The sequence below is a fragment of the Lycium ferocissimum genome, chromosome 3 (assembly GCF_029784015.1).
Source record: "Lycium ferocissimum isolate CSIRO_LF1 chromosome 3, AGI_CSIRO_Lferr_CH_V1, whole genome shotgun sequence".
Lineage (NCBI taxonomy): Eukaryota > Viridiplantae > Streptophyta > Magnoliopsida > Solanales > Solanaceae > Lycium > Lycium ferocissimum.
In genome coordinates this window covers 34934053-34960320 of record NC_081344.1, presented here as the reverse complement: position 1 = coordinate 34960320, position 26268 = coordinate 34934053, and the positions used below count along the sequence as shown (strand labels likewise).

Genomic DNA, 26268 nt, shown 5'->3' with positions numbered 1-26268 from the left:
GAGGTCATTCAGAGATCTCTTGTAGAGAATCTCCCTTTTGTGACCACAGGAGCCACTTCAAGCAGTGCTCCAGTTGGGGTACCATTGCCACCGCCCCTTCCTACTCCAGTGCCAGCAGCTACAGGTACTACTATTGATGCTGCTACAGATGCTACTAGTGATGCAGCCACTGATACTACTGCTAGTGTGGTTGCACCACCTGATGCCTCGCAGACCGATGAGTCGCGAGAGGAGCAGCGCGCCTAGTGCACCACATGTATTCCTACTCCCTTGTTTTACTTTTACTGCATTGGGGACATTGCAGATTTTTTTAGTTGGGGGTGGGAGTATTTGATTTGTTTATATTGTATATATGTGTTTAGGACCCCCTCGGCTTTTCTTTGCCATGGTTCTTTTCCTGAGGGTTTATTTCTTTTGTTGAACCTGGAATGTTTAGGTCGTGTCTAGATAAAATAAAGTAATTTTAACTTATGTGGTGGTGGCTTGATTAACTTAAGACTGTCTTGTTCGGATTTGAGAAAAAGTATTCCCCTCCGAAAATTTTGAAAACTTAGACTTGGTTGTTTCATTGACATGTATACTTCTTTGTACAACATTTAGATTATTGAGTTACCTTGTGCGCGGAATTATAGCAGGGAGACTTGTGTATTGACAATTCTGATGTCATGTGTTGTGAGGTTTTGTAGATATATTCTATAGTTGTGTATGTAATCTACAACTTGCCTGGTTAGTCGTGCCTATATTCTGAGGATAAGCGAAGCTGTGAAATGATCTTATGCCTTGTTTATGTTAGGAACCCATTGTAGCCTAAATTTAAGCCTACCTATAGATAAACATCCCTTGTTAGCCATTTTTTAGCCTTAAAACTGTTCTTTGACTAGCCGTAATAAGCCAATAACCGTTCTGAATATCCCTCTCTTTGTACCCGGTCCCTCCTTGGCATTAAAATGATAAAAATGAGGCTAAAAGCCTAAGTTGGGGGTGATAGGTGGAATATGAGGAACATGAGGCGTAAGCCTAAAGTGGGGTAGAAGTGAGTTGCCTAGTAAAAAGACATCGGTGTGGTAAGTGTAGAAAAAAAAAAAAAAAAACAAAAAACAAAGAAAACAAATATATATAGAAGTAGAATAGCAATAAAACCACACCGAGGCAATAAAACAGAAAAGTGGAAGAAAACAAAAAGCGAAAAGGGTAAAAAAAAGAATAAGGTGTAGTGTTCAAGGGGGGTGAGTCACAGTTATCCAAATATACATCCTAACCATCCCCAAGCCTACATTACAACCCTGAAAAGGTCCTAGTGTGATCACAGCCGAACTATCCAAAGTCGAGAGGCAAGCCTATGTTATTTGCATGCTTAGCTAGAGAATTTCTTTGTGAGTGTGAGTGTTTCTATTCTCCTTTGTCTTTTGTCCATTCTGTGTGTACATATATGTTGGGACATTCTTTGTTCTTTGTGAGGGCATGAGAATTTGTTAAGTGACTGGTTTTCCGTAAGTCTTGATTCGTGTTTGCTATGATTTTTGTGATAACTAGATGTCATAAATTGAAGCCTCATTGTTAGTTGCAATGAGTCCTTGATTGGTTTTGTGTTTATTGGGGGGAGAGTCATTGTGATACACATGATATGCCGGAAGTTAATTGCCACAACCACTGTAGATAGTTTTACTTTGTAATATCGAGACATTTGTATATTGAGTCCTTTAGTTGCTTGCTTGAGGACAAGCAAAGAGTTTAAGTTGGGGGTGGTGATGTGCCGTGAATTATGGCAAATCTAATGCTTTTTTATTCTAAGTTTTACTTGTTTTCAAGTAAGTTTGTGTTAGTTTGATGTGTTTTATGTGTTGTGCAGGTATTTCGAAGTTAGAATGCTCGACAAGCGAAAAATGAGGAAATCAAGTGTTCTGTACTGATATGCATTAAGTATGGACCGTCGACATGCTCGACGGTCCGTCGAGTTGCCTCGTCGATCAACTTCCTACAGAGTGAAAAGTGCATCAGACCGTCGACTTGCACCGTCGACATGATCGACGGTCGTCGAAGTGCTTAGACGATTGAAGTCCTGCGAGTTGAAAATCTGCCATCAGATCATTGTCATGCACGTCGACATGTCGCCGACCGTCAAAGCGCAAGCGACCTGGAACAGGACTGGGATTGATTATTCCTAGTTTAACTTGTATAAATACCTGTTTAGGTTTTATTTTTCAGACATCTGGAGTTTTAGACTTGTAGTAATTACTTTTGGGTTTTAGTACAATTGAAGATTTCCAGACAAATACATTCGTTTACTTTCAAGTTTTATTCGTAAGTTCAATACAAAATTCAATTATGCAATCTTCAATCTTTTATTATTTTCTTGTTGCCATGAGTAGCTAAACACCTTTAATAAGGTTGTGAACCCAAGGATGGGTGTTTTGTGATTGGGGATCGTGAATGATATACGCATAATGGATTGTTAGGGTTTATTTGTTCTTCATTTTCATCATATAGTTAGTGGTAGCAAACATTAGCTAACGCCATAAACTTTAGTTATTTAGGAAAAATAAATAGGGTTCGGTACAAATAACAAGAACTCAGGGCTTTAAACCTTGTTTAAAAAATTCACTTAGGAATAAGAGGAGTTTACTTGTCATAATTAACCGTTCTTCATGCATACTTTCTTATCTTTGGAAAAAGCATAGAAAGAAATAATCTTTTCTTATTAGAAAATAGTCTAGATTCACGTAGAGGTTAAGTGCATCCATACAAACAATCCATTAAAAGTATATCAAGATCGATACCCATGATCATACACTTTATCTGATGGGGACACAACCTTGGTCTTTTTACCCATATATTTACAACTTTAATTTTCTAGTCACTTTAAATTAGTCCACAAACCAAAACAACTATAAAACCCTTTTTCTGGAATACACCGAGACCGCAAGATTAGTATAATATTTATTTAGTAAAATCTTCACACCATATTCTCTGTGGGATTCGACCTCAACCTCATTGGGTTACTATATTTGACATCGTCCGCTTTACGCTATTAAAAGGTGTAATTTGAGCGTATCATTAACACACTGATGATACTTGAGAAAAAACTATGATGAGCTGGGCACAGTTGGATGAGAGTGACGTGAGGACCGATATTCGATGCTTTTCTCGAAATCGAGGTTGTGCGTAGCGATTGTCGAGGTTTTTGTTGGAATTGTGAGGCAGCGGTTGTCGAGGTTTGTGTCCGAGCCATGAGGTACATGGACTCTGCTGGTCCCCTATGGGTTGTGCTACCGAGACATCGATAATTCCGTCCGGAGTACATATGTACACGGCATTGCATTGCATATACATTTCATACATTATTGCATTGCATTGCACTTGGCTTCTGTTCTAATATTCTTGTGATGTACTTGCGATATACGGATTCGAACTGAGTAATTGAGACTTGACACAATTGGGTCTAGATGCTATCACCTAGGTGATGCCCTTGATTTATGGCTTGTGTTTGACTTATACCTTGATTGATTACCTACTTATCTTACTTTATTGACTTGATATATGTTAGCTAAACTTGGTCGGCCAATGATACCCACCAGTACTTGTTGTTTGTACTGATCTGCACTTGCTGCATTCTTTTATGAATGCAAAGTTCCAAGTAGGATCGACCTCTTTTTCTTGTGGCTAATCTTTGTGCAAGAGTAGCTGCTTAGAGTCTTACAGGGTGAGCATAGGGACGTCCACCGCCTTGGAGATTCTTCCTTATTCTATGTCTTATTTACATTCCGAGACATATTAAGACATTTGATGTATTTTGTTATTTTCAAACTTGTAGTATCTAGTAGTTGCTCTTGTATGATTAGACAGATATCTGGGGAGGTTTGATGTATTCCGTGTATTCTATCTATTATTTTGTCAGACTTACGTATTTCTATCTATTCCGCTTATTTATTTACTAATCCATGTACCTTGAGATTGTTAGAATAAGGGTTCGCCTACGGAGGTGGGAAAGGTAGGTGCCCGCGCGACTTAATGAACTAACAATGTAAATGGATTCTAAGATGATTAGGAGTAATGGAATAGCAAAAAGATTAGAAGGATTTACCACCAAGAATCGTCTCCAAGAATGTCCTAGATTTGCTCCCAAAAGCTCAGATTTCGGAATAGTAATAAATGGGGGACTTAGGGCATTTAGCACTTCATTTAATGAACTAACTGCCCGTCACCCACTTCCACGATGAGATTACCACTACAGCGGTTATGCCCAAATGGTACAGGCCGCTAAAGCGGTACTGCTGCGGCAGTGTTGGTGCGGCCAAAGCAGGCACCAGACACCAGAAAAGATTCCAAGTTTTCACAACTCAACTTGAGTGTCCGACTAACTCTCGAGGCCATCTGCTTACAAACCACATACACAGACACACATAAAAACACGCTACGAACACACTCGTGGCCTCGGAATCCCTAACAGAGGTCTCGTTGACCGAGTCAACCCCTGATACCTCAATTTTAACTTCCCAACCCAAGTCTCAAAATGCACCGAGTGCATTGGGAACTGAACTAGATATGCACATGAATGGTCATTTAGAACTTGTGTTCATATCTGGTTCGGTTCCCAATGCACTAGGGTGCATTTTGGGACTTGGGTTGGGAAGTTAAAATTGAGGTATCGGGGGTTGACTCGATCAACGAGACCTCCGTTGGGAATTTCGAGGCCACGAGTGTGTTCGTAGCGTGTTTTTATGTGTGTCTGTGTATGTGGTTTGTAAGCAGATGGCCTCGAAAGTTAGTCGGACATTCAAGTTGAGTTGTGAAAACTTGGATTCTTTTCTGATGTCTGGTGCCCTCGCTGTCAAAAGCAGCACCGCCATAGCCGGCTCCGTACCATTTGGGCATGACCGCTGTAGCGGTCATGGGACCGCTGAAGCGGTGCTGCTGGAGTGGTAATCTCATCGCGGAAGTGGGTGACGGGCAGTTAGTTCATTAAATGAAGTGCTAAATGCCCTAAGTCCCTCATTTATTACTATTCTGAAATCTGAGCTTTTTGGAGCAAATCTAGGACATTCTTGGAGACGATTCTTGGTGGTAAGTCCTTCTAACTCCTAATCATCTTAGAATCCATTTACATTGTTAGTTCATTAAGTCGCGCGGGCACCTACCTGGTTTTGACCCAAAGAATTTTGGAGGGTCCAAATTAATAAAATCACGAACTCTGGCACTAACAACTCTATCTCCATGACCCATACCTTTCCGCTGAGCCTGAGCGGCTACTAACTGGGTCAGTAACTGAATAGCCTCTCATCTCTTAACTTGAGGCATCTAATGGAGGAACTGGGGGTGTTGGAGCTGGAGCTGAGGCTTCTCCATGCTCCTCTAAAGCAGGCGGAGTGTGAGAGGACTGAGAAGGAACCTCATTCTAGGACTCGCCCTCATCTACATCTGTAGGCGGTACCCGCTTAGTCCTCCTATCTGCCGCTAACTTGCCCTTATGGGAAGTTGTAGCTTTTCTCTTTACAGGCAGCACTGAAATCATAACACACTATCAGAAAAAAAAAAAAAAAAAAAGTCCTCACAACATGGCTCTATCGTACGATCTAAGATGAGAAAGGAAGGTCAATCATTCCTAAATGCCCCGCAGCCTCCTGTTTATAAGTCTGGCGCGCTTCACACCCATAAACAAGACTCTACTATATGCGGCTCATAGACATACCCTAGGACGAATTGCTCTAATACCACTTTTGTCACGACCCAACCGAAGGGCCATGACGGGCACCCGGAGCTAACCTACCGAGCACCTCTCTACTACATCTCATAGTCACATCTAGATAGGCCACAAGGATAACTCATGAAAATCATAACCTAAAAGAGACACCATTTCAATAGATATAAGTACATTTATGTGAACATCATATCCTATGCCCATATGTGCACGCCGATAAGGCTGCCAAATTGATATACAAAACATGAACCGATAGGGTTACAAAACATCTAACTATGTACAACTGTCTACGAACCTCTACAAGGAGTGCATAACATCGTAAAAACGGGACAGGACCCCGCCATGCCCATATGTACACAAAAGAATAGTACCGGCTAATCTGTAGCTCCGAAACAAATGAAACGCTGCTGTACAATCACTGAAGAAGCAGCCTAGGGGTCTAGTCTATCTTCCTGTCTACCTGCGGGCATGAACACAGCGTCCACAAACAAAAAGACGTCAGTACAAATAATGTACTAAGTATGTAAGGCATGAATAACAGCATAATGAAAATATGAAGACAACATGAGGTAAAGAGATCAATTTATACCTCTTGAGGCGACTGTCATGCATATTTAGCCTTTATCTAAAGAAAAAAATTCCATATATATATATATATATATATATATATATATATATATAACCCGTATAGGCCGTAACAAGGCTCAAACCCTGTTATCCATACCCGTTCGTAACAAGGCTCGGTGTTATCCGTACCCAACTGCAGTGGTGTGCATAATAGATATCGTACCCGTCCATATAGGCTCGGTGCTAGAAAATAACTACATATATACATATAACATACATGAGTATCCAAAGGAAGCATTACAACTCTATCAGAGTGACATAAGGCCGGTGAACCTCCAATTACCATTATGGAATCATCATTATCATTACATCTTGTCATTAGGGTCAAATATCATAAGATGAGATCAACAACGAAGAACAAGATCAATAAGATCATGAGAGCATCATCAATAACTATAAGCTTTAGCACTTCTAGGAATGGGGTCATCATGGAAGATATTATGAATATCATGCATGGTTCGCGACGATGGAATCATGCCTTAAGAAAGAAAGGGTTAGCCTTAACATACCTTTACATCTTATTAATTACTTAACGTTCTCCTCCCAAGCTCGCAAATCTACATTCAAGAGGATTCATACTAAGGTTAAGTCTTGAAAACAATCTTAAGTTCAAAATAGAGTAATTGGCGAGCTAACGGAATTTGGGCAGCACTTCCCCTATTTTATCGACTTCCACCAATCTTCAAAACGATTCCCAAACAATGATAATAACATCAAAAATACCGTAATAAAGGAATTATATTCAATGTTATCTTAAATTAATCCAAAAACCCCTTTCAAGTTCACCTCATGGCCATCAACTTCAATTCAACACTTTATGACTTCTCTTCTATGATTCTTTCCTCTCTAAGACTTGCTAAACCTTTAAATCAACTCAATCATATGAATAAGATAAAGAACATACCTTCTAATAGAAGAGATTTGCCTTATTCAACTTCTTCCAAGACCAAGTTCCTCATAACCTTGAGTATAAATAAGAATAACCACCTTCTATGGGTTACCTTGGAGTTTTGATGTTTGATCTTCTCTTTTAATGGTGTGGAAGGTTTTGGAATGCTTTAGAACCTTCAAGAACTCTCTTATAATATGCGGCATCACATACTCAGTATGCGGCATCACATACTCAGTATGCGGCACCACATACTCAGTATGCGGCTGCATACTCCCTCAACAACATGAGGGTGGTGTTGGGCCGTAAGCTCAGCCAAAATGGTGAGTTTGCGGCCAATATGCTGCCGCATATTGCTGCATTTTCCCTGATTTCGCGAAAATGCGTTCTTTTCTATTCGTTTGACCTCCAATCCTTATGGAACCTTCTTCGAAATTGCATAAAACTTCATTAACCATCTAAGGATCCGTATACCTCTCACTCAAGGTAATTCTAGGCAATGTATAACACAAATGATACAAATCTTCCTAAAACATAACTCAAATTCCAATCTTTCAACAAACTTACTTCCGCCGCTTCATATGACTCTGAAACCTTAAGGTACATCCTTGGAATTATTAGATACCCTCCTTAACCTTATAAAGGCTTCATGTCCACTTTGAGCTTACGTTAGTTTACTCATAATGCAAACGACGCGAAATTTCCAAGGTGTGACAATAGTAAAGTAATGCCCAGTATCCATGTTAGAACTACAATATGATTCTCAAGGTAATGTCAAGAATTATAGTGTGATAATCATATGTATTTGGGCCCGAGGCCACAGTTTATGTTTATGTATGCTTGGGACCGAGGCTACAGAATTGTGCACTTATATATAGGCCCGAGGCGACAGTTATATACAATTATATAGGTCCGAGGCCATAGTTATGAACTCTTATGCATTAATTATCTCCCCGTGTTCAGTAAGGGGTATTTATGATTAACATTCTCATGTTCAGTTCAGTTATCCTTATGTTTCTGTATTCAGCTATGACTTATGATTATGATTTGGCTGCCCATTCGCCCGAGCACCCCCTAGCTATTTATTCATTTAGTTAGTTTTACATACGAATACTATTCCACTATGCTTATGTCCCTTTTGTTGCTTGTATTTCACGATGTGGGTACAGAGACATGTGATGACAGTCGGGGCCTTGTCTCGGTAAATAGTTAGTATTCGCATATTCACATCAGAGGCTCCATAGTCTAGATTAGCAGTTCAGTCAGTATTGTTCAGATATCGTTTTAGCCATGGTGGCTACATGTTAATGCTCAGACTATTTTAGTATTTCTACTTAAAGACAGCAATTCAAATATTTCAGTATTATTAATTACATACATTATATTATTCAGGCTTTCAGTAGTCAAACATGTTTTAAATCATTTTCCACAAAAGTACATGTTTAACGTTAAGTCATTCAGTCATGTGATTCACTCGGTCCAGTAGCTCAGGCTCGGGGTGCCGGTCCACCCAGCCCAGATTCGGAGCATGACATCACATACTCATGACATTAACGTCGCATAATCCGCAAGCAACAATAATCCTATTAGAATATATCTTTCCCCCAAGAATCCAATTTTACAAGGCTCCTTGATCTCTTATTGTATTAGTATCACCTTCCTGAGTTCATATAAATCTGGACAACCATATGAGAATTTTACTACGTCTGCAAACTATGTATTCTATTTCATAGATAGCCTTTCAAATTCCTTCTTCATCCACGTGATCGTAGGTTCTCCATGCAAGAAGATAATATATTTAATACCGATAGGCTTTGGAATATGTTGTTTAATGACATTGTGTAGAGCTGTTGCGTAATTGGATGTAGTAGGGCTCGTGATGGTGGTATTAGGATTTGTGGTGCTAGTAATAGGAAAGTCAACCCCCTAGGAGGCTGGCCGTCAACAAAGCCACTGCAAACAAGAACACAGTTGCGACTATGCTAGGGTTCTGCAGGTTTAGGGCTTGTAGCTAGAGGGGTAATCCAAAAACTGACCACGATCCTGATACCATTAGTTAGATCCAGTTTTAAGTCCAGCTCTCTTACGCTTCTCATTCAGTGGGAGATTCTTCCTTGCTGATTCATTTCAGTTGTTTTTGGTATTTCTGGGATATGCTTCGAAGACTTTATATATTCAGATTCCTTCGATGCTCATGTCATAGTCTAGTGAGTATTGTTCATTTACAATTTTGACATTTGTGGGTTTTATGTTCCGTACTTTAGTATTTATTACAGAATATATAAGATATTTCAGATATTGGTTGAATTATGCCATCCCATTTCAGTTGAAACATTGATTAACATAATCATACTAAATATATAAGCTCAGGGTTCGCTTGAAGAGTTGTTAAAGTCATGTACCAAACATGTCCTACCACGGATTGGGAGTGTGACAAATGTGTAACACACCACAATCCATAGCAGCTGCACTCATGTTGTACAGAATTTGGAATGTCAAATTCACACTTTGTTTTTGTGGAGGTTCGGTTTTTGTCCCCCTACTCAATAATTTTACCTTTAGGATTTTAATTTACAAGATAGGGGTCTAAGACAAACGCCTCTTCCACCTCAAGGTCCCTTTTTTAATTAAAAAAGGATGTACAAAGAAGACGATTTGCAAGCTTTCGGATCATTGGTCACGTTAGAAGGTTCACAGGTTATTGATTCCCTTATTAATATTCCCTCCTATTTAATTTATATAACAGTGTTTAATTAGGTATGCAATTATTTGAGAATGAAAGATAACTTTTTGACTCATAAGCAAAATATATTTAGTGTATCAACAGTACTCTTAGAATATTAACATGACATGTCGATTAGCGTAAAGTTTGAATGACCCAAAGGTTAAAATTAAAACAAAAATCCAAAAAAAAAAAAAATTCTTTCTAAATCCCAGGTTCTTATGTTTCACAATTTCACATATGGTCACACAACTACGACTTTTTTTTACCAAAGTTACTTAATTATGTCTTTTAACACAAAAATCACAAAACTTTGCTCTTACTAACACAAAAGTCACATATGCCAAAAAATCCAACTTCCGGTAGGTGATAATTTTTTACTATTTTATTTATTTTTAACTTTTTTACTAGTGTATTTATTCTTAATTTAGTAAATACAAATTTAATTTTAAAAACTCTATCTGGCTCGATCCAAAACTCATATCCAACCGGTAATAAACTTTTACTCTTGTTTTATAAAAAACTTTAGTCAAATAAATATGAATTCAATGAAGAAGAACGGATCAAACCCGTCACACCAAAAACCCTTGTGCAGAAATTACAACACTAAAAGGCTGAATGAATTTGAAAAATACTTATCACAAAATTATTGCTTATGATGCAAGTAGTAGTAACTATTTGTCCGGAAAATTCAATTTCTTACTTCAGCCTTTTATATTACTTATAATCAACCAAATAAGATATGCATAACCTGATTTTACATTCTTGTTTCCCAATAGATACTTACATTAAAATAGATATAATAATTTAAAGAAGGGATTTGAGCTGGAATAGCCGGATCAGGTGAAATTTTTGGAGTCTCTAATTGAGAAGAATAATAGCATATCTTTATTCTTTTCAGATGAGGGAAGGATACGATTTTATATTTTACAAGCATATATGGTTGATATAGCATATGATATGCTTCTTATATACTCCCTCCGTACCAATTTATGTGATATAGTTTGACTAGATACGGAGTTTAAGAAAGAAAGGACGACTTTTGAAACTTGTGGTCTAAAATAATTCATAGATATGTGTGTGGTTGTAAATCATTTCATTAAGGGTAAAAGAGGAAGTTTGATTTTAAATTATTTCCAAATATAGAAATGTATCATTCTTTTCGGGACAGACTAAAAAGGAAAGTGTATCACATAAAATGGGACAGAGGGGTAGCAAAATTCTAAACAAGAATAAAAGTGTCTTAATTTCTGCATATGAGTTTTGATCGGGTCGGGTTGGATCAGTTCTTTTTAATTGAATTGGTATTTTTAGACTAATTTATTTTTATTTTAAAAAAAAAAGGGGATAAAAGATTAATACCGCTCGAATATGAGTTTTGGATTGAGCGGTCGGGTTTTTTAATTGAATTTGTATTTATTAAATTAAAAATAAATAAAATAGTAAAAACAAGTTAAAAATAAATAAAATAGTAAAACAATATCACCTACTGGAAGTTGAATTCTCTGGCTATGTGACTTTTGTGTTAGTAAGGGCAAAGTTTTGTGACTTTGATGTTCGAAAAAACACAGTAAGTGATTTTGGTGAAATAAGTCATAGTTGTGTGACCATATGTTAAATTTACCTGTAGCTAGAGATACTCTCATCGAATTGAATGATCAAACTACACCAAATAATTAATTTTGAGTTTAAGTTATATATACTATTAGGATAATGAATGTTTTATACGATCAGGTAATTCAAAAGATATCTATAGGTAAGTTCATTTAAAATGTGGGATTTGTAATCTTGAAAATGAGACGTGGTACCTGTTACAAGAGGTAAAAATGATCTGATAATGTAAATATTCCTTAGATCGACAATGTATATAATTAGTTTAACTCTTAAATTTTAATAACATTTCATTCGAGACACATTTCAAGAGGTAATGTTGAATACATGACCTTAACACATTGAAATTCAATAGCAAAAACAATTCTGAGAGAAAAACAAAGGAACAAACAAGAACCAATGAAGCTAAGCACTTCAAAGACATAAAATATAATGGTCAAACAGTTGTACTCCTTAATTAGAGCCTACCAATTGCTGTATATTTATTGGATAAGCAAATGCCTTTGACTTGGAGCTGTATGATTTCTTTGCCAACAGAATATTTGCTACTTCAGTGGGATGAAAAGCATCCCAAAAAATATATTTGGATCGATCTTCACATGGCTGTTGAAGAGGAAGACATGTTATCTGCCCATTGTTCCTTCCCACTCCACAACATCCCTTATCCACCACTTCAAATCCTATATATATATATATATATTATGAACAGTTTACAGTGATCAAATCAATCAATATAATTAGTTCTCCTTTTATATGTAAGTTATTACTAAAATTTAATATTTGTTGAGAAGATCAATAATATTACAAACCATGGATATTTTTAAAAAATGTGAACTGTCTTTTATTTATTTAAATGGAGAATGAAACACGTGTGAAGTCAGCAAATATTGACTTTTGGGGTTTAACAAATAGTAAGGGGAAAACGAAAAAACATGTCGAAAAGTAAAAAAGCAACATAAATAAGTAGTACTAAGTCTTTAATTAGAGAAAATGTACTATTTTACTACAAACCAAAAAGAAGGCAAGAAAATCTAAAATAATTATTCAGCTTATCTGTAAAACGATAACTCTAATTTGTATTCAGCGCTGAAATGCTTGCGACAAAAACTTTATCTTCGGTGACAGAAATTACTGATCATCTTGTCAACATTGCAAACTTCGTGATCCTTTTATCTTAGCTTCCAAAGAATATATAGTTGTAAAAAGAAATGACATAATGGTCAAAAATACTTTCAACCATAATTTTTTCTCAAGTTTCACACCCAAATTATAAGTTGTTTTCTCTTCCTACCTGAACTGTCACTATGTAATGTATTAAAACACAACTCGAAGCCTATTAGACCAACTATCAGTTTAAATACATAGATGGTGATAGACTGATAGTTCAGGTAGGAAAAAGAAACAACTGATAGTTGGGGTGTGAAACTCGCGAAAAAGTGATCGTTCAGATGTTGAAGGGATTGGAATACAGAATATGTACCATAAGTTTTTGCATTGGCAACAAGATCTTTGCTGCTTTCAAATGAATCCAAGAAGACAAACTTTGCTCCTGGCAAAACTTTATTGAAACGATCAACCAGCCTTTTGAGTCCAGAGTTAAAGAGAAGAATAGCATTGTTGATCTCTTCATTACATCTGCTGCCATTGCCATCGTACCTTGCTAGCTCATAGGGTATGCATCCTATTTGCCCTACTGCTGCCACGATAACTTTCCGAGCTCCTAAGTTATATAATTCCTGAACACATCAAGAGATCAGGTTATCAGGCATGTTACATTCTATAACAAGTTAAAATACACTAAGGTGTGTCCCGGTATGAAGGAAAATGTTTCCTCCATATCACACATGTCCTAATCGTATAATTTTACAATGTCAATGTATATAAATTAATCCATTTTATTACTCCCACTCGAATCCGTTAGTATGGAACATTTTGTTTTCCAAGTGAAATCCCCTAGTATATGAAAGAATTAAAAAGTGCTCCATATTGTATACTAGTATATATATGTGGCGTTCTTTCTTTTTTTTTTTTCCTAAAAGAATTGCACCTTCTACAATTAGACTGCTTAACTCTGCTTAACTCCATATTTTATATAGGTATGTATATTATATGTATAAATATGTATATTATATGCATAGTACATTTTTATTATAAGTATGAATATATAAAATCTATACATTTGGTAATAGTTTATAACTAGATCACCCAAAGGCATTGGGCTGTAATTTTTCCTAAAATGAAATGGGGAAGTGATAATTGAAAAAGTAAGGTGCTTGTTGGTCAGAAAAATATGATAGTTTAGTTGGTCCCAAGTTTGAACCCACTAACCGATAATTGATTGCAATAATCTTGAACAAGTGCAGCAGCATAGGCTTGTGGGGTGTACTGTGAATGAGTTGAGTAAAAATCAGTCATGAAGTAATTGTTGAGGTAGTCATTGCTTCCCAATCCTGAGTAAAAAATACACTTGCTCAAATAGGCATTTAGTGTGTTGTTATTTCCTCTGAATAATCTCCTCAGCACCTCAGCAGTTCTTGCAAAGTTTTGTACTTGTTGGTTCATTGGCATGTGATCCCCCTACATTGAGACGACAGATTATTGTCAGAGAAAATTCAAAGGATTTAACTATATGCATTGACAGTACAAGAAATTTTTACGTTGTAAGTTAACATGTCGTAACAAGTTGCATGTCTTATTTTCCAGGTAGACATTGCATGTCTTTTTGTTGACCTTGTGACACAGAATTCTTTTACTTTGTCTCTTAGACAAGTTAAATTCGAGCTTAAAACGTAGTAGTACTAGAAAACAATATCAACCAAAAACATTGATACTCCATGTATTAGTATTATTTATGTATACCAAGTTATTTCCTGTTTCATCTCGAATTCCTGCTGCTCCTGATGCATAATTTGCTCCTCTCAACAGTGCTCGACCACGAGTTCTGGCATAGGGAGGGATATAATTGGAGAAGCCAAGAAGTTGAGCTGCATTTAATCCCAATGCCCAGATGCGCAATGTTCCCAAAGAGATTAGGGAAATAGAAGGGGGAAAAATTGAACATTGAAAACTCAGATTCAGAACTAAAAGCTTGAGTTAATGGTTAGAAACACACCTAAACTATCACATTTTCGCAAGTTTCATACCTCAACTATCCACTGTTCCGTTTACCTACCTAAACTATTACTCCCTTTTTATTAAACCATATCGATGAGTTGGCCTCCACGTGCCTATTGTCGATTGATTTCAAATATTTGGTCAATTCAGCATTGAGATGTGTTTCAATACAAAAAGAGTGATAGCTCGGGTAGGTAAAAAGAAACAATGGATATATAGTTGAGGTATGAAGCTCGTAAAAAAGTAATAGTTTAATTAGCAATGTTGTTTACCATTAACGCTAAAAGCCTTTTGCATAACAAAAAGTTTGAAAAAAGATATACCTAAAATATCGACATAAGTACGACCATTAGTAAAACGACCCGTGGCGCCTTGTGGGAAGTCAACTCCATAAGGCATGTAATTGGCCCTAGCAAGAGTAAGTATCCCATTGTTGTTGCCGTTATCAACAAGTGAGTCCCCAAAGATGAAAAAGCAAGGAACTTGGGGCTCTTGTTGTTGTGACCACGCCTTACTTGTCAACAAGAAAAAAGATAAAAATGCTAAAATGACAAACTCAAAGAATTTTCCCATTACACACCGAATACAGTTAAAAAAAAAATTAAGTAGAAAGATGGAACATACACTCTAAATTATTAGTATTCGTATTTATAGTGTAGATCAGTGTTTGCTAACCGTTACATATTTTATGGAGTTCATGTGCCAAATTTGATATGGCAAGACTTTCCACCCGTGAAAATAATGCTAGCGGATAGCTTTTTTAAGCTTTGTGTATACTGTGAATGTGTGAATATTATGTACAGCGGTGACAGGAAGTGCATCACGTGATTACTGCTTACAAAGGCTTTGTTTGCTCAAGTGGATATATACCGAAGGGGATTAATGAAGAATTAATGGCAATGTGCAATTCCTGAGTGCACCTATACAGAATATGGGGGATAATTTGTGCATTGCCCGATTTTTGTCTATTTGAAGAACGTGGTTCTTCAAACCAAATAATCCAGAACACACCTAAATCTAAAGCGCAATAAGTAAAAAACACGGGCCATTTTATATTGATAACCTTCTTGCTTAAGGAAGTAAAAAATCATGCACGACCTATCATGTGTACGATTTTCTTTAAACTTCACTAAACAACAAGAACAGTTTTAGATTACAACTCCATAAAAAAGACTATAAACTCTATTACTTTAACTCCTATAATCAACCAAGTTCTAGATGACACTTTCAAGACTATAAGCTCCAGCTTAGAAATTAAAGCAAAACAAATTCCCAGGATTACTTACCTACGAAAATGCTTCTCAAAAGCAAAATAGGTTACAGGTTAAGAACAATGAATCAAGATTTAACAACTAAAGAACTAGACAACATCTTCTTTGGGATATTTTCTTGAGTTGTTCGAATCCTTGAAAGCACCATCGCTAGTAAAAAGAAAAAAGAAAAAAAAAAAGGCCCAAAACCGATTGCGATCGATTTTAGGGAAAAACCGGTCGAGAATGGGTTGTTGAAAAGCAGCTCGTTGGTACCAAACACCAATCGATTCGATCAGTTTCATAACACAAAAGATATCGATTTTCTGACACAACAAAAAAAAAATAAAGAAACTGACTAAAAAAATCAGTATTTATCAATAACTAAGAGATCGAATATACTATTATCCCTACTTAAGAATTTTAAAATGGATATGAAAACTTAAAGCATTTATCTAGGAAAAGACAAATATTTGGTATATTGACATGTACAGACGATTCGGAGATAAATTGTTATGGTTTTTACCAAATATTTTATTTAGTAAAGTAAGCCTACAAGAAATGGCATTCAGTAGATATCTCCTTAAATGTCTCCATTTTTTCATCTTTTATTCTATCTGTTCCTTTCTCCTCCATTTTTCTTTCTTTTATTCAATTTACTTAAATCTCTCCTCCATTTTCCCTCTCTTTCATTCAATCTCCTCAAATCTTTCGGATTAAATCTATCTTCTACTAAAATATATATCCCATATTTTTTTGATACAATTATGTTGATTGAATATGATAGCTCAAAATATGTGATATACACAATGAAATACATTGTATGTACATTCATGGGCGGAGCCACCTTAGGCGAAGGGTGGTCAGGTGCACACCCTTCGCCGGAAAATTACATGGTGTACATAGATTAAATGTTATCTATTATGAGTATATATTTAATTTTGCACGCCCTTAGTCACAAGTAAGAAGAAAATTTGCGCACCCTTCATCAAATTCTTGGCTCCGCCACTGTGTACATTAGCATAATGTGTCTCAAGTAAATAGATGCTATACATATTGATGTGTATACATATTATTTCAACTATACAGTATGTATACATATTATTACAACTATATATACTAATAATATATCCCATATATACATGATATAAATGAGATATAGGAATATATAGTGTGCTATACATCGACATACATGAAGATATACGGGATATAAATCAAGAATACATAGATGGAATTGTCTTCAACCTTTTTTTGGTAAATAATTATTTTATTATCAAAAGTGGATGTTCAAGCAGGAAATACTGAGATATGGACAAAAGTCCCATAACTTCAGCCAGCATCATCACATAAATTTTAACAACTAAAATAAGGCACCAAAGCCTAAACACTATTATCCCCTAAACATGGCAATCAGCAAGGGTAAAAATTAAAATTCTTCAACTAGTCTGCAACTTATGGCTTCTGTTGTCCTCATAAGCGTACCTCCTGGATAATATGTTTAACTAAGTTGTCCACAATTTGCTCCTTGTCTTTGAAACACTCTTAAGTTTCATTTACTCCATATATGTTAGACAGCAGCAGCAAATGTCATCCTGTATACCTCATCTCTTGCACATCTCCCTCATGCATTTTTAACAGCCCAAGCAATTTTGTCTTCCCAACTCCAGTTACTTCTATGAATTCCTTGCCATCTCAGCAGCTTCAACCGCAGTTGTCCAGCAGTAGGACAAGCAAAAAAAAGATGTGAGTGACTTTCAGGTGCTTGATCACATAGGGCACATATTTGTGTAGTAGTAACACCCCAATTGCTTAGTTTATCTACAGCGTATAAAATACCATAAGCAGCTATTCTGAGTATAAAAACCCACTTAGGAAATCCCATATTGTTACAGACCGTTCTCCTCTACATGACTTTTGGGAACTCCGTTCGGATTTTCAGGTAAAACTGTTTTGTATGGAAACAAGTCATCTGGTGAATATCAGACAGTGCATAGCCATCTTCTAAGAAGTAGTTCCCTGCTTTCATTATCGTTTGCATGATCCATGAAGCTTGTTTTGGTACATCTTCCAAGAGGTTTCTATTTCTCCCATGACAACAATGTATCCATCTAACCTAAAGCTTGTCTTTCTTCTGACATAAATTCCAAAGTAGCTTACAAATTGCTGCTTTATTCCATGCAGTGATATCCAGGATATTAAGCCCTCCTGCAGTCTCAGGTGTACACACTCTACTCCAGGCTAGCAATGCCTTCTTTGAGATTTCAGTCCCTCCAGTCCATAAAAAACTTCTACAAGTTGCTACAATAATTTTGATGACTTTCTTAGGTAGAACAAACACTTCAGCCCAAAAGACTTGAATAGAGAAAAGGACAGATTTAACGAGTTAGGCTTTACCAGCATTGGATAAGAACTTTGTGGTCCAGGACTTGATTCTATTAAGGATCTTATTTAAGAGACGTTGACATTGAACATAGGACACTCTTTTAGTACAAAGAGGCACTCCCAAGTATCTGAAAGGAAGTTCCCCTTTAGAAAACCCTAGAGTATCCATTTTCTTGCTCTTCTTCACTAGTCATATCACCACAATAAACTGAACTCTTGGATAAATTGGCCAAAAGACCGGAAGCTTGGGAAAAGCACTGAAACCTCTCAAACAGAAGTTGTACTGACCCAATATCCCCTCTGCAGAACAATAATAAATCATCAGCAAACACCAGGTGAATCAGATTCAACTCTCTCACATTTAGGGTGGAAGTTGGATTTCTCCCCACTTGTTTCAACACCTTACTAAGGTATTCCATAACTATAACAAACAAACAAAAAAAAAAAGACATGGGGTCCTTTTGTCTTAGACCCTTCTTTGCTTCAAATGGTAAGGATGGCTTCCCATTAATGATGATATAGTAGGACACCGTTCACAGGCAATTCATATTCAGCCAATGAATTTACAGGGAAATTTAATCATACTAGGACTTTTTCTAGAAAGCTCTACTCTACTGAGTCATTATTACATCTTGGGAAATTTCACATGGTTGCATCATAAGAAAACTAACGCAAGTTCAAAGTGGACATGAAGACCTTACAAGGTTAAGGAGGGTATTTAATAATTGTAAGTATGTACCTTAAGTTTTCGGAGTTAAATGAATTGGCGGAAGTAAGTTTGTTGATGGATTAGAAACTTGAGTCATGTTTTGGGAAGATTTCGTATCATTTGTGTTATACATTGCTTAGAATCACCTTGGGAGGAATATATAGGGCTTCTTAGATGGTTAATGAAGTTTTATACAAGTTCCAAGAAGGTTCCATAAGGATTGGAGCTCAAACGAATCGAAAAAAACGCATTTTCGCAAAAATTGGAAATTTAGGGCAATATGTGGCCGCATACTCAGTATGCCGTGCAGAATTTTGGCTGTAAACTCATCATTTTGGCTGGGCTCACAGCCCAACATCACCCCAATGTTGTGGAGGGAGTATGCGGTTGCATACTCACCGCAACACGAAGCGGTGGGGACCCCAAAGGATCCTATTTTTCACATTCACTTTCCACACCCTTCTCTCCACATTATAAAAGAGTTCTTAAAGGTTCTAAAGCATTCCAAAACCTTCCACACCATTAAAAGAGAAGATCAAACATCAAAACTCCAAGGTAATCCATGGAAGGTAGTTATTCTTGTTTCTACTCAAGGTTGTGAGGAACTTGGTCTTGGAAGAAGTTGAGTAAGGCAAAGCTCTTCTATTATAAGGTATGCTATTCATATTATTTATATGATTGAGTTGATTTAAAGGTTTAGCATGTCTTGGAAAGGAAAGAATCATAGAAGATAAGTCATAAAGCATTGAACTGAAGTTGGTGGTTATGAGTTGAATTTGAAAAGGGATTTTGGATGGATTTAAGATTAAATTGAATATAATTCCTTGATTATGGTATTGTTGATGTTATTATTATTTTTTGGGAGTTGTTTTGGAGTTTGGTGGAAGTCGATAAAATAGGGGAAGTGCTGCCTAAATTCCGCTAGCTCGCTAATTATTCTAGTTTGAACTTAAGAGTGGTTTCAAGACTTAACCTTAGTATGAATCCTCTTAAATGTAGATTTGCGTGCTTAGGAGGAGAACGTTAAGTAGTTAAGGAGACGTAAAGGTATGTTAAGGATAACCCTTTCTTTCTTAAGGCATGATTCCTTGTTGTGAACCTACACATGATATCCATAATATCTCTATTCCTAGAAATGTTAGAAGATCATGATTCTCAAGGCTCTTATGATATTGTTGATAAATGTTCTCTATAATGATGATGATGATGATTCCATTTCTAGTTATACCAAAGGTTAAAGTTCTTGATATTCTTATGATATTATTAAATTTGTTACATGATTATTGATTTTATTCATTATTGTTGATCTCATCTTATGATAGTTCTTCCAAGGTGTGATATGGCGATGATGATTATTCCATAATAGAAATCGGAGGTTATCGACATTACGTCACTCCGATAAGAGTTATAGCTTTCATTTGGGCTCTTATGCATACTTTACATCTATGTAGCTATTTTCACACACCGAGCCGCGCTATAGTCGCTCGGGTACAACACGTAGATGTGCACACCACTGCAGTGGGTACGTTATGATGATACCCCGGATGCAGGATGCCCCGGATGCGGAATGATATGATATATGGATTGTGCTGCACGTTCCGCAGCCCTAACACTTATATTATATATGTATGAAAATGTTTTTTTAAAAAGCTAAGCATGCATGATATCCGCCTTGAAAGGCAATCAGATGTACAGGTTATTTCTTCTATCTCGTGTTTCTTCCATAATTTCATTGTGTTGTTATTCATGCCTTACATACTCAGTACACTATTCGTACTGACGTTCTTTTTCTTATGGATGCTGCGTTCATGCTCGCAGGTAGGCAGGGAGACGGATTACATCCCTAGGTGCTTCGTCAGCGATTGTACAGGAGCGCTCCATTTGCTTCGGAGCTGCAGTCTAGTGGTATTATTCTTTTGTGTACATATTTGGGCACGGCGGGGTCCTGTCCCGTCTTTATGATTTTATGCACTCCTTGTAGAGGCTCGTAGATAGATGTATATAGTTAGATGCTCCATAACCTTACCGGTTCATAGTTTTGTATGTCATTTTTTGGCAGCCTTGTCGGCTTGTACATATAGGCATAGCTGATAATGTTTATATAGACATGCATATGTTCGATGGAACTTGTGTCTCTTCAATTTATGGTAATTATGAGTTAGCCATATGGCTCACCTAGACATGATTATAAGAAGTAAGTTAAGAGGTGCTCGGTAGGTTAGCTCCGGGTGCCCGTCATGGCCCTCCGGTTGGGTCGTGATAGAAATGATATCAGAGCAGTTCATCCTAAGGTGTGTCTACACGCCGTGTCCAGTAGAGTCTTATTTATAGGTGTGAAGTATGTCACACTTATAAACAGGAGGCTGCAGGGAATCTAGGAATGATTGACTTTCCTTTCTCATTTTAGATCGTGTGATAGAACTATGTTATAAGGACTCTTCTTTCCTGACCTGCGTTATAATTTCAGCAATGTCTGTGAAGAGAAAAGCTACAGCAGCCCAGAAGGGAAAGTCAGCGGCAGGTAAGAGGACTGAGCGGGTCCGGCCTACAAATATAGAGGAGGGCGAGTCCTAGAATAAGGTTCCAACTCGGTCCTTTCACACTCCGCCCGCTCCAAAGAGGAGTTTCAGCTCCAGCACCCCCAGTTCCTTCACCGAATACCTCAGGTCAGGAGATGAGGGAGGCTATTCAGTTGCTAACCCAGTTAGTAGCCACTCAAGCTCAGCGGCAAGGTACGGGTCATGGAGATAGAGTTATCAGTGCCAGAGTTCGAGATTTCATCAGTTTAGACCTTCCAGAATTCTTTGGGTCAAAACCAGACGAGGACCCGCAGAACTTCATAGATGAGATGTTGAAGACATTGTGGGTAATGCATGCTTCAGCTATTGAGTCGGTAGAGTTGGCCTCTTATAGATTGCGAGATGTGGCCGTTCATTAGTATAAAACTTGGGTGTCTTCTAGAGGAGTAAATGCACCTCCACCGGTATGGCAAGAGTTTGTGGATGCTTTTTTTGACGCTATTTGCTGCTAGAGGTTCGACGGGCCAGAGCTGATAGGTTCCTGAACCTAAGACAGGGAAACATGAGTGCTCGGGAGTATAGCCTTCGTTTTAATTCCTTGGCTCGGTATGCTCCAGCTATAGTTGCTGATATGGGAGATAGAGTTCATCGGTTTGTGAATGGATTAGGACCCCATTTGATTGATGATTGCTTGACGGCCTCACTTTAGGAAGGTATGGATATTTCTCGTATTGTGCCCACGCCCAGAATCTGGAAGAACAACAGCAACAGCGGAAGAGTGAGCGTGATTATGATAGGGGTTATAGTAAGAGGGCCAGATCCTCATGTGCTATTAGTGAGTTCAGAGAGAGTCAGAGGCAGCAGTTTTCTTGGCACTCAGGCCAGTCAGCGGCTAGTGTACCTCCTCGATTTGCAAGCAAGAGATTTGATCGCCCTATTTATTTCGGACCAGGTCAGAGTTCCAAAGCTTCGGGTTCTCAGTATAGGGGTGATTCCGGCCAGGTGAGACCACCTTTACCACGATGTACTCAGTATGGTAAGTTTCATACTGGACTATGTCATTTAGGCACGGATGCTTGTTATGCCTGCGGTCAGCCAGGCCATATGATGCGCGATTGTCCGTCGAGAGGTGGTAGAGGTATGGTTCAGCCCACGGGATCAGCAGCTGGTTCTTCATCATCGGTACGCCCTTTGAGGCAGAGTTCACAGACACCAGCAGGTCATAGTAGAGGCAGAGGAGGAGCATCTAGTTCGAGCGGTCCTCAGAACCGTATCTATGCATTAGTTGGGCGACAGGATCTCGAGTCTTCTCCTGATGTGGTTAAAGGTATATTGTCAGTATCTTCTCACTATGTATATGCATTGATTGATCTAGGTTCTACATTGTCGTATGTTATTTCTTATGTTGCCAATTGGTTCGGGGTAAAACCTGAGTCAATTAAACCTTTTGAATTATCTACACCCATTGGTGACCCAGTGATAGCTAGACGGGTGTATAGAAATTGTGTGGTTGTAGTTTGCGACCGCCATACCATAGCTGATCTAATTGAGCTAAATATGGTAGATTTTGATGTTATTATGGGTATGGATTTGTTGGCTTCTTGTTATGACAATGTTGATTGTAGAACGAAAATGGTTCGTTTTTAATTTTTGGGAGAACCAGTTCTAGAGTGGAAGGGTAACACAGCGTCTCCGAGAGATAGGTTTATTTCTTATCTCAAGGTAAGAAAGATGAATGATAAAGGTTGTATTTATCATTTAGTCCGGGTCCAAGATACAGAAGCAAAGTCGCCAACTATTCAATCTGTTCCAGTAGTTAATGAGTTTCCAGATGTGTTTTCGGACGGGCTTCCAGGTCTTCCACCAGAACGGGAGATTGATTTTGCCACTGATGTATTACTAGATATTAAACCAATATCTATTCCTCCTTATAGAATGGCTGCAGAATTGAAAGAATTAAAAGAGCAACTGAAAGATTTTCTCGAGAAAGGCTTTATTAGGCCTAGCTCGTCACCATGGGGAGCACCTGTGTTGTTTGTAAGAAAGAAAGATGGCTCCTTGCGAATGTGTATTGATTACAGACAGTTAAATAAGGTGATAATAAAGAACAAGTATCCACTTCCAAGGATTGATGATTTATTCGATCAGTTGCAGGGTGTGAAATGGTTCTCAAAGATGGATTTAAGATCAGTGTACCACCAGGTGAGAGTTAGAGAGAAGGATATTCCGAAGACAGCCTTCAGAACTAGATATAGTCATTTCGAGTGTCGGGTAATGTTGTTTAGGTTGGCAAATGCACCAGCGGTGTTCATGGATTTGATGAATAGTGTATTCAGGCCTTTCCTAGATCTGTTTGTGATTGTGTTTATCGATGATATTCTGGTATATTCTCGATCCGAGGCAGAGCATGCGGATCATTTACGTACTGCTTTTAGGGTTCTTTAGGCTCGGAAGTTATATGCAAAGTTTTCTAAATGTGAGTTTTGGTTGAATTCTGTGACTTTTCTAGGGCACATTATTTTAGCTGATAGTATTCGGGTAGATACCCAGAAGATTGCAGTTGTGAAGACTTGGCCAAGGCCTACAACACCTACTGAAGTTCGTAGTTTTCGGGTGCAAAAAGTTATTCTGAAAGATTTGTAGAAGGATTTTCTTCTATTTCTGCACCACTGACGAAGTTGACTCAGAAATCAGCTAAATTTCAATGGATGGATGCTTGTGAGCGCAGTTTTCAGGAGCTCGGGAACAAATTGACTTCGGCCCGATTCTGACACTTCCAGAAGGATCGGAGGGCTATGTTATTTATTGTAATGCTTCAGGTATTGGACTAGGCTGTGTATTGATACAGCATGGTAAGGTTATTGCTTATGCTTCAAGACAGTTGCGGAAACATGAACAGAATTATCCAACCCATGATCTTGTCACGACCCAACCGGAGGGCCATGACGGGCACCCGGAGCTAACTCATCGGGCACCACTCGTCATACTTTCACAATCGTATCTAGGTGAGCCACATGGCCTGCTAACAATCTCTACGCATCAGTAATACCATTTCCATTAGGCTAAAGCACTTTTATATCAACATCAACAAACATGCCCATATACATATACACAAGCCGACGAAGCTGATAAAATGATATACAAAATATGAGCCGACAAGGCTACAAGACATCTACCGTACACAATTGTCTACGAGCCTCTAGAAAGAGCAGTGTAACATCATATAGACGGGACGGGGCCCCGCCATGCCCATATATACACAAAAGAATAGCAACGAGCTACACGCCTCACGAATCAAGTGGAGCTCCTTTCGCCGATCTCGAATAAGCGACTCTAAGGATCAAGTCTATCTCCCCATCTACCTGCGGGCATGACGCTGCGTCCACAAACAAAAGGACATTAGTACGGATAATGTATTGAGTATGTAAGGCATAATCAATAACATAATAGAAGCATGAACGATAACATAAGAAAGAAGAGTCATCGGATGATAGAGCCATTTATACCTCTAGCAGCGTTCATCATATTCACTTACCCTTTTTCTAATGGGAACCTTCCATTAAATATGCTTATATATATATAGTAGTATCATACCCGACCATAAAGGTTCGGTGTATCACATACCCGACCATGACAAGGTTCGATTTTATACATACCTGGCCCTACCAAGGCTCAGTGTTATCCGTACCCTGTTGCGGTGGTGCGCGCGCGATAGATATCATACCCGGCCATATAAGCTCGGTGTTCTTAATAATCATACTTTGATATATATATATATATATATATATATACATACATACATATCATCAACATCACTTTCATTATATTCTTCCTTAGAGGATCAACTATCATAGGATGAGACCAATGGTATCGTGAGAATATCAAGAATCATGAGCTATAGTGATTCTAGGAATGAAGTCATCTCGAAAGACAGTATGGAATTCACGTAAAGGTATAAAACAATGGGATCATGCCTTAAGAAAGAAGGGTTAGCCTTACATACCTGTTTGTCTCTTAACTACTTAACGTTCCTCTCCAAAGCTTGAGAGATCTACATTTAAAAGGGATTCATACCAAGATTAAGTCTTAAAGACATTCTTAAATTCAAACTAGAATAATTCATGGGTTAACGAAAATTGGGTAGCGTTCCCCCTATTTAATCAACTTCCACCATATGGCAAAACAACTCCCAAATTACTACAATAACATCCACAATATCATAATCAAGTAGTCGCATTTCATTAAGCCTCAAAATTCATTCTCATAATTGATGTGTCGGGCATTTATGGCACATTCGAGGCCTTTTTACGAGAAGTTTTACTTGTTTTTAAGCAAGTCAAGGTGTCATTTAATGTGTTTTAGTGTTTTTTCGAAAGCAGACTTGCATTTGACCGAAAACGGTTGGAAGTGCGAAATGGCCGTAAACTTCGGTTTACGGACCGTATCTTCAAATACGGGCCGTATTCTATGGTCGTATTAAAGAGTAAGAGAAACGAAGAGTCGAGCGAGATATGGTGATTTACGAACAACTTTTACGGACCGTATTTCACTTTACTGCGGTCCGTATTTTAAGGGCGTATTTAACCATGTGAGCATACGGCGAGAAGGCAAAGTTTTGGAAGTTGAAGAGACGACCTAGCGGTTTACGGACCGTAAACCAATTTACGGTCCGTATTTCGGAAGAACAAAGTAGTTTCAAAACTGGAAGTAAGTCCGAAGGAATTAGCTTACTGGCCCGTAAACCACTTTA

At 37.8% G+C, this 26268-nt stretch overlaps 1 protein-coding gene across 1 annotated transcript; it reads right to left on the bottom strand.

The window, feature by feature from the left end:
- Positions 1-11801: 11801 nt before the first annotated feature.
- Positions 11802-15297, bottom strand: LOC132050189 (GDSL esterase/lipase At1g33811). The gene is made up of 5 exons (XM_059441318.1): positions 14982-15297; positions 14404-14528; positions 13873-14121; positions 13025-13280; positions 11802-12224 (listed from the first exon to the last, which is right to left on the bottom strand). Exons 1-5 carry the CDS (start codon positions 15229-15231, stop codon positions 11998-12000), a joined length of 1107 nt encoding a protein of 368 aa, XP_059297301.1. The 5' UTR covers positions 15232-15297; the 3' UTR covers positions 11802-11997.
- Positions 15298-26268: the final 10971 nt, after the last annotated feature.

Excerpts from the sequence above, each read along its gene's own strand:
- LOC132050189 (XM_059441318.1), bottom strand. The coding sequence starts at position 15,231 with ATGGGAAAATTCTTTGAGTTTGTCATTTTAGCATTTTTATCTTTTTTC. Across the intron at positions 13,281-13,872 it reads ATTATTGCAATCAATTATCG|GAATTATATAACTTAGGAGC; the intron begins GTTAGTGGGTTC and ends TGATGTGTTCAG. Across the intron at positions 12,225-13,024 it reads TGCCAATGCAAAAACTTATG|GATTTGAAGTGGTGGATAAG; the intron begins GTACATATTCTG and ends ATATATATATAG.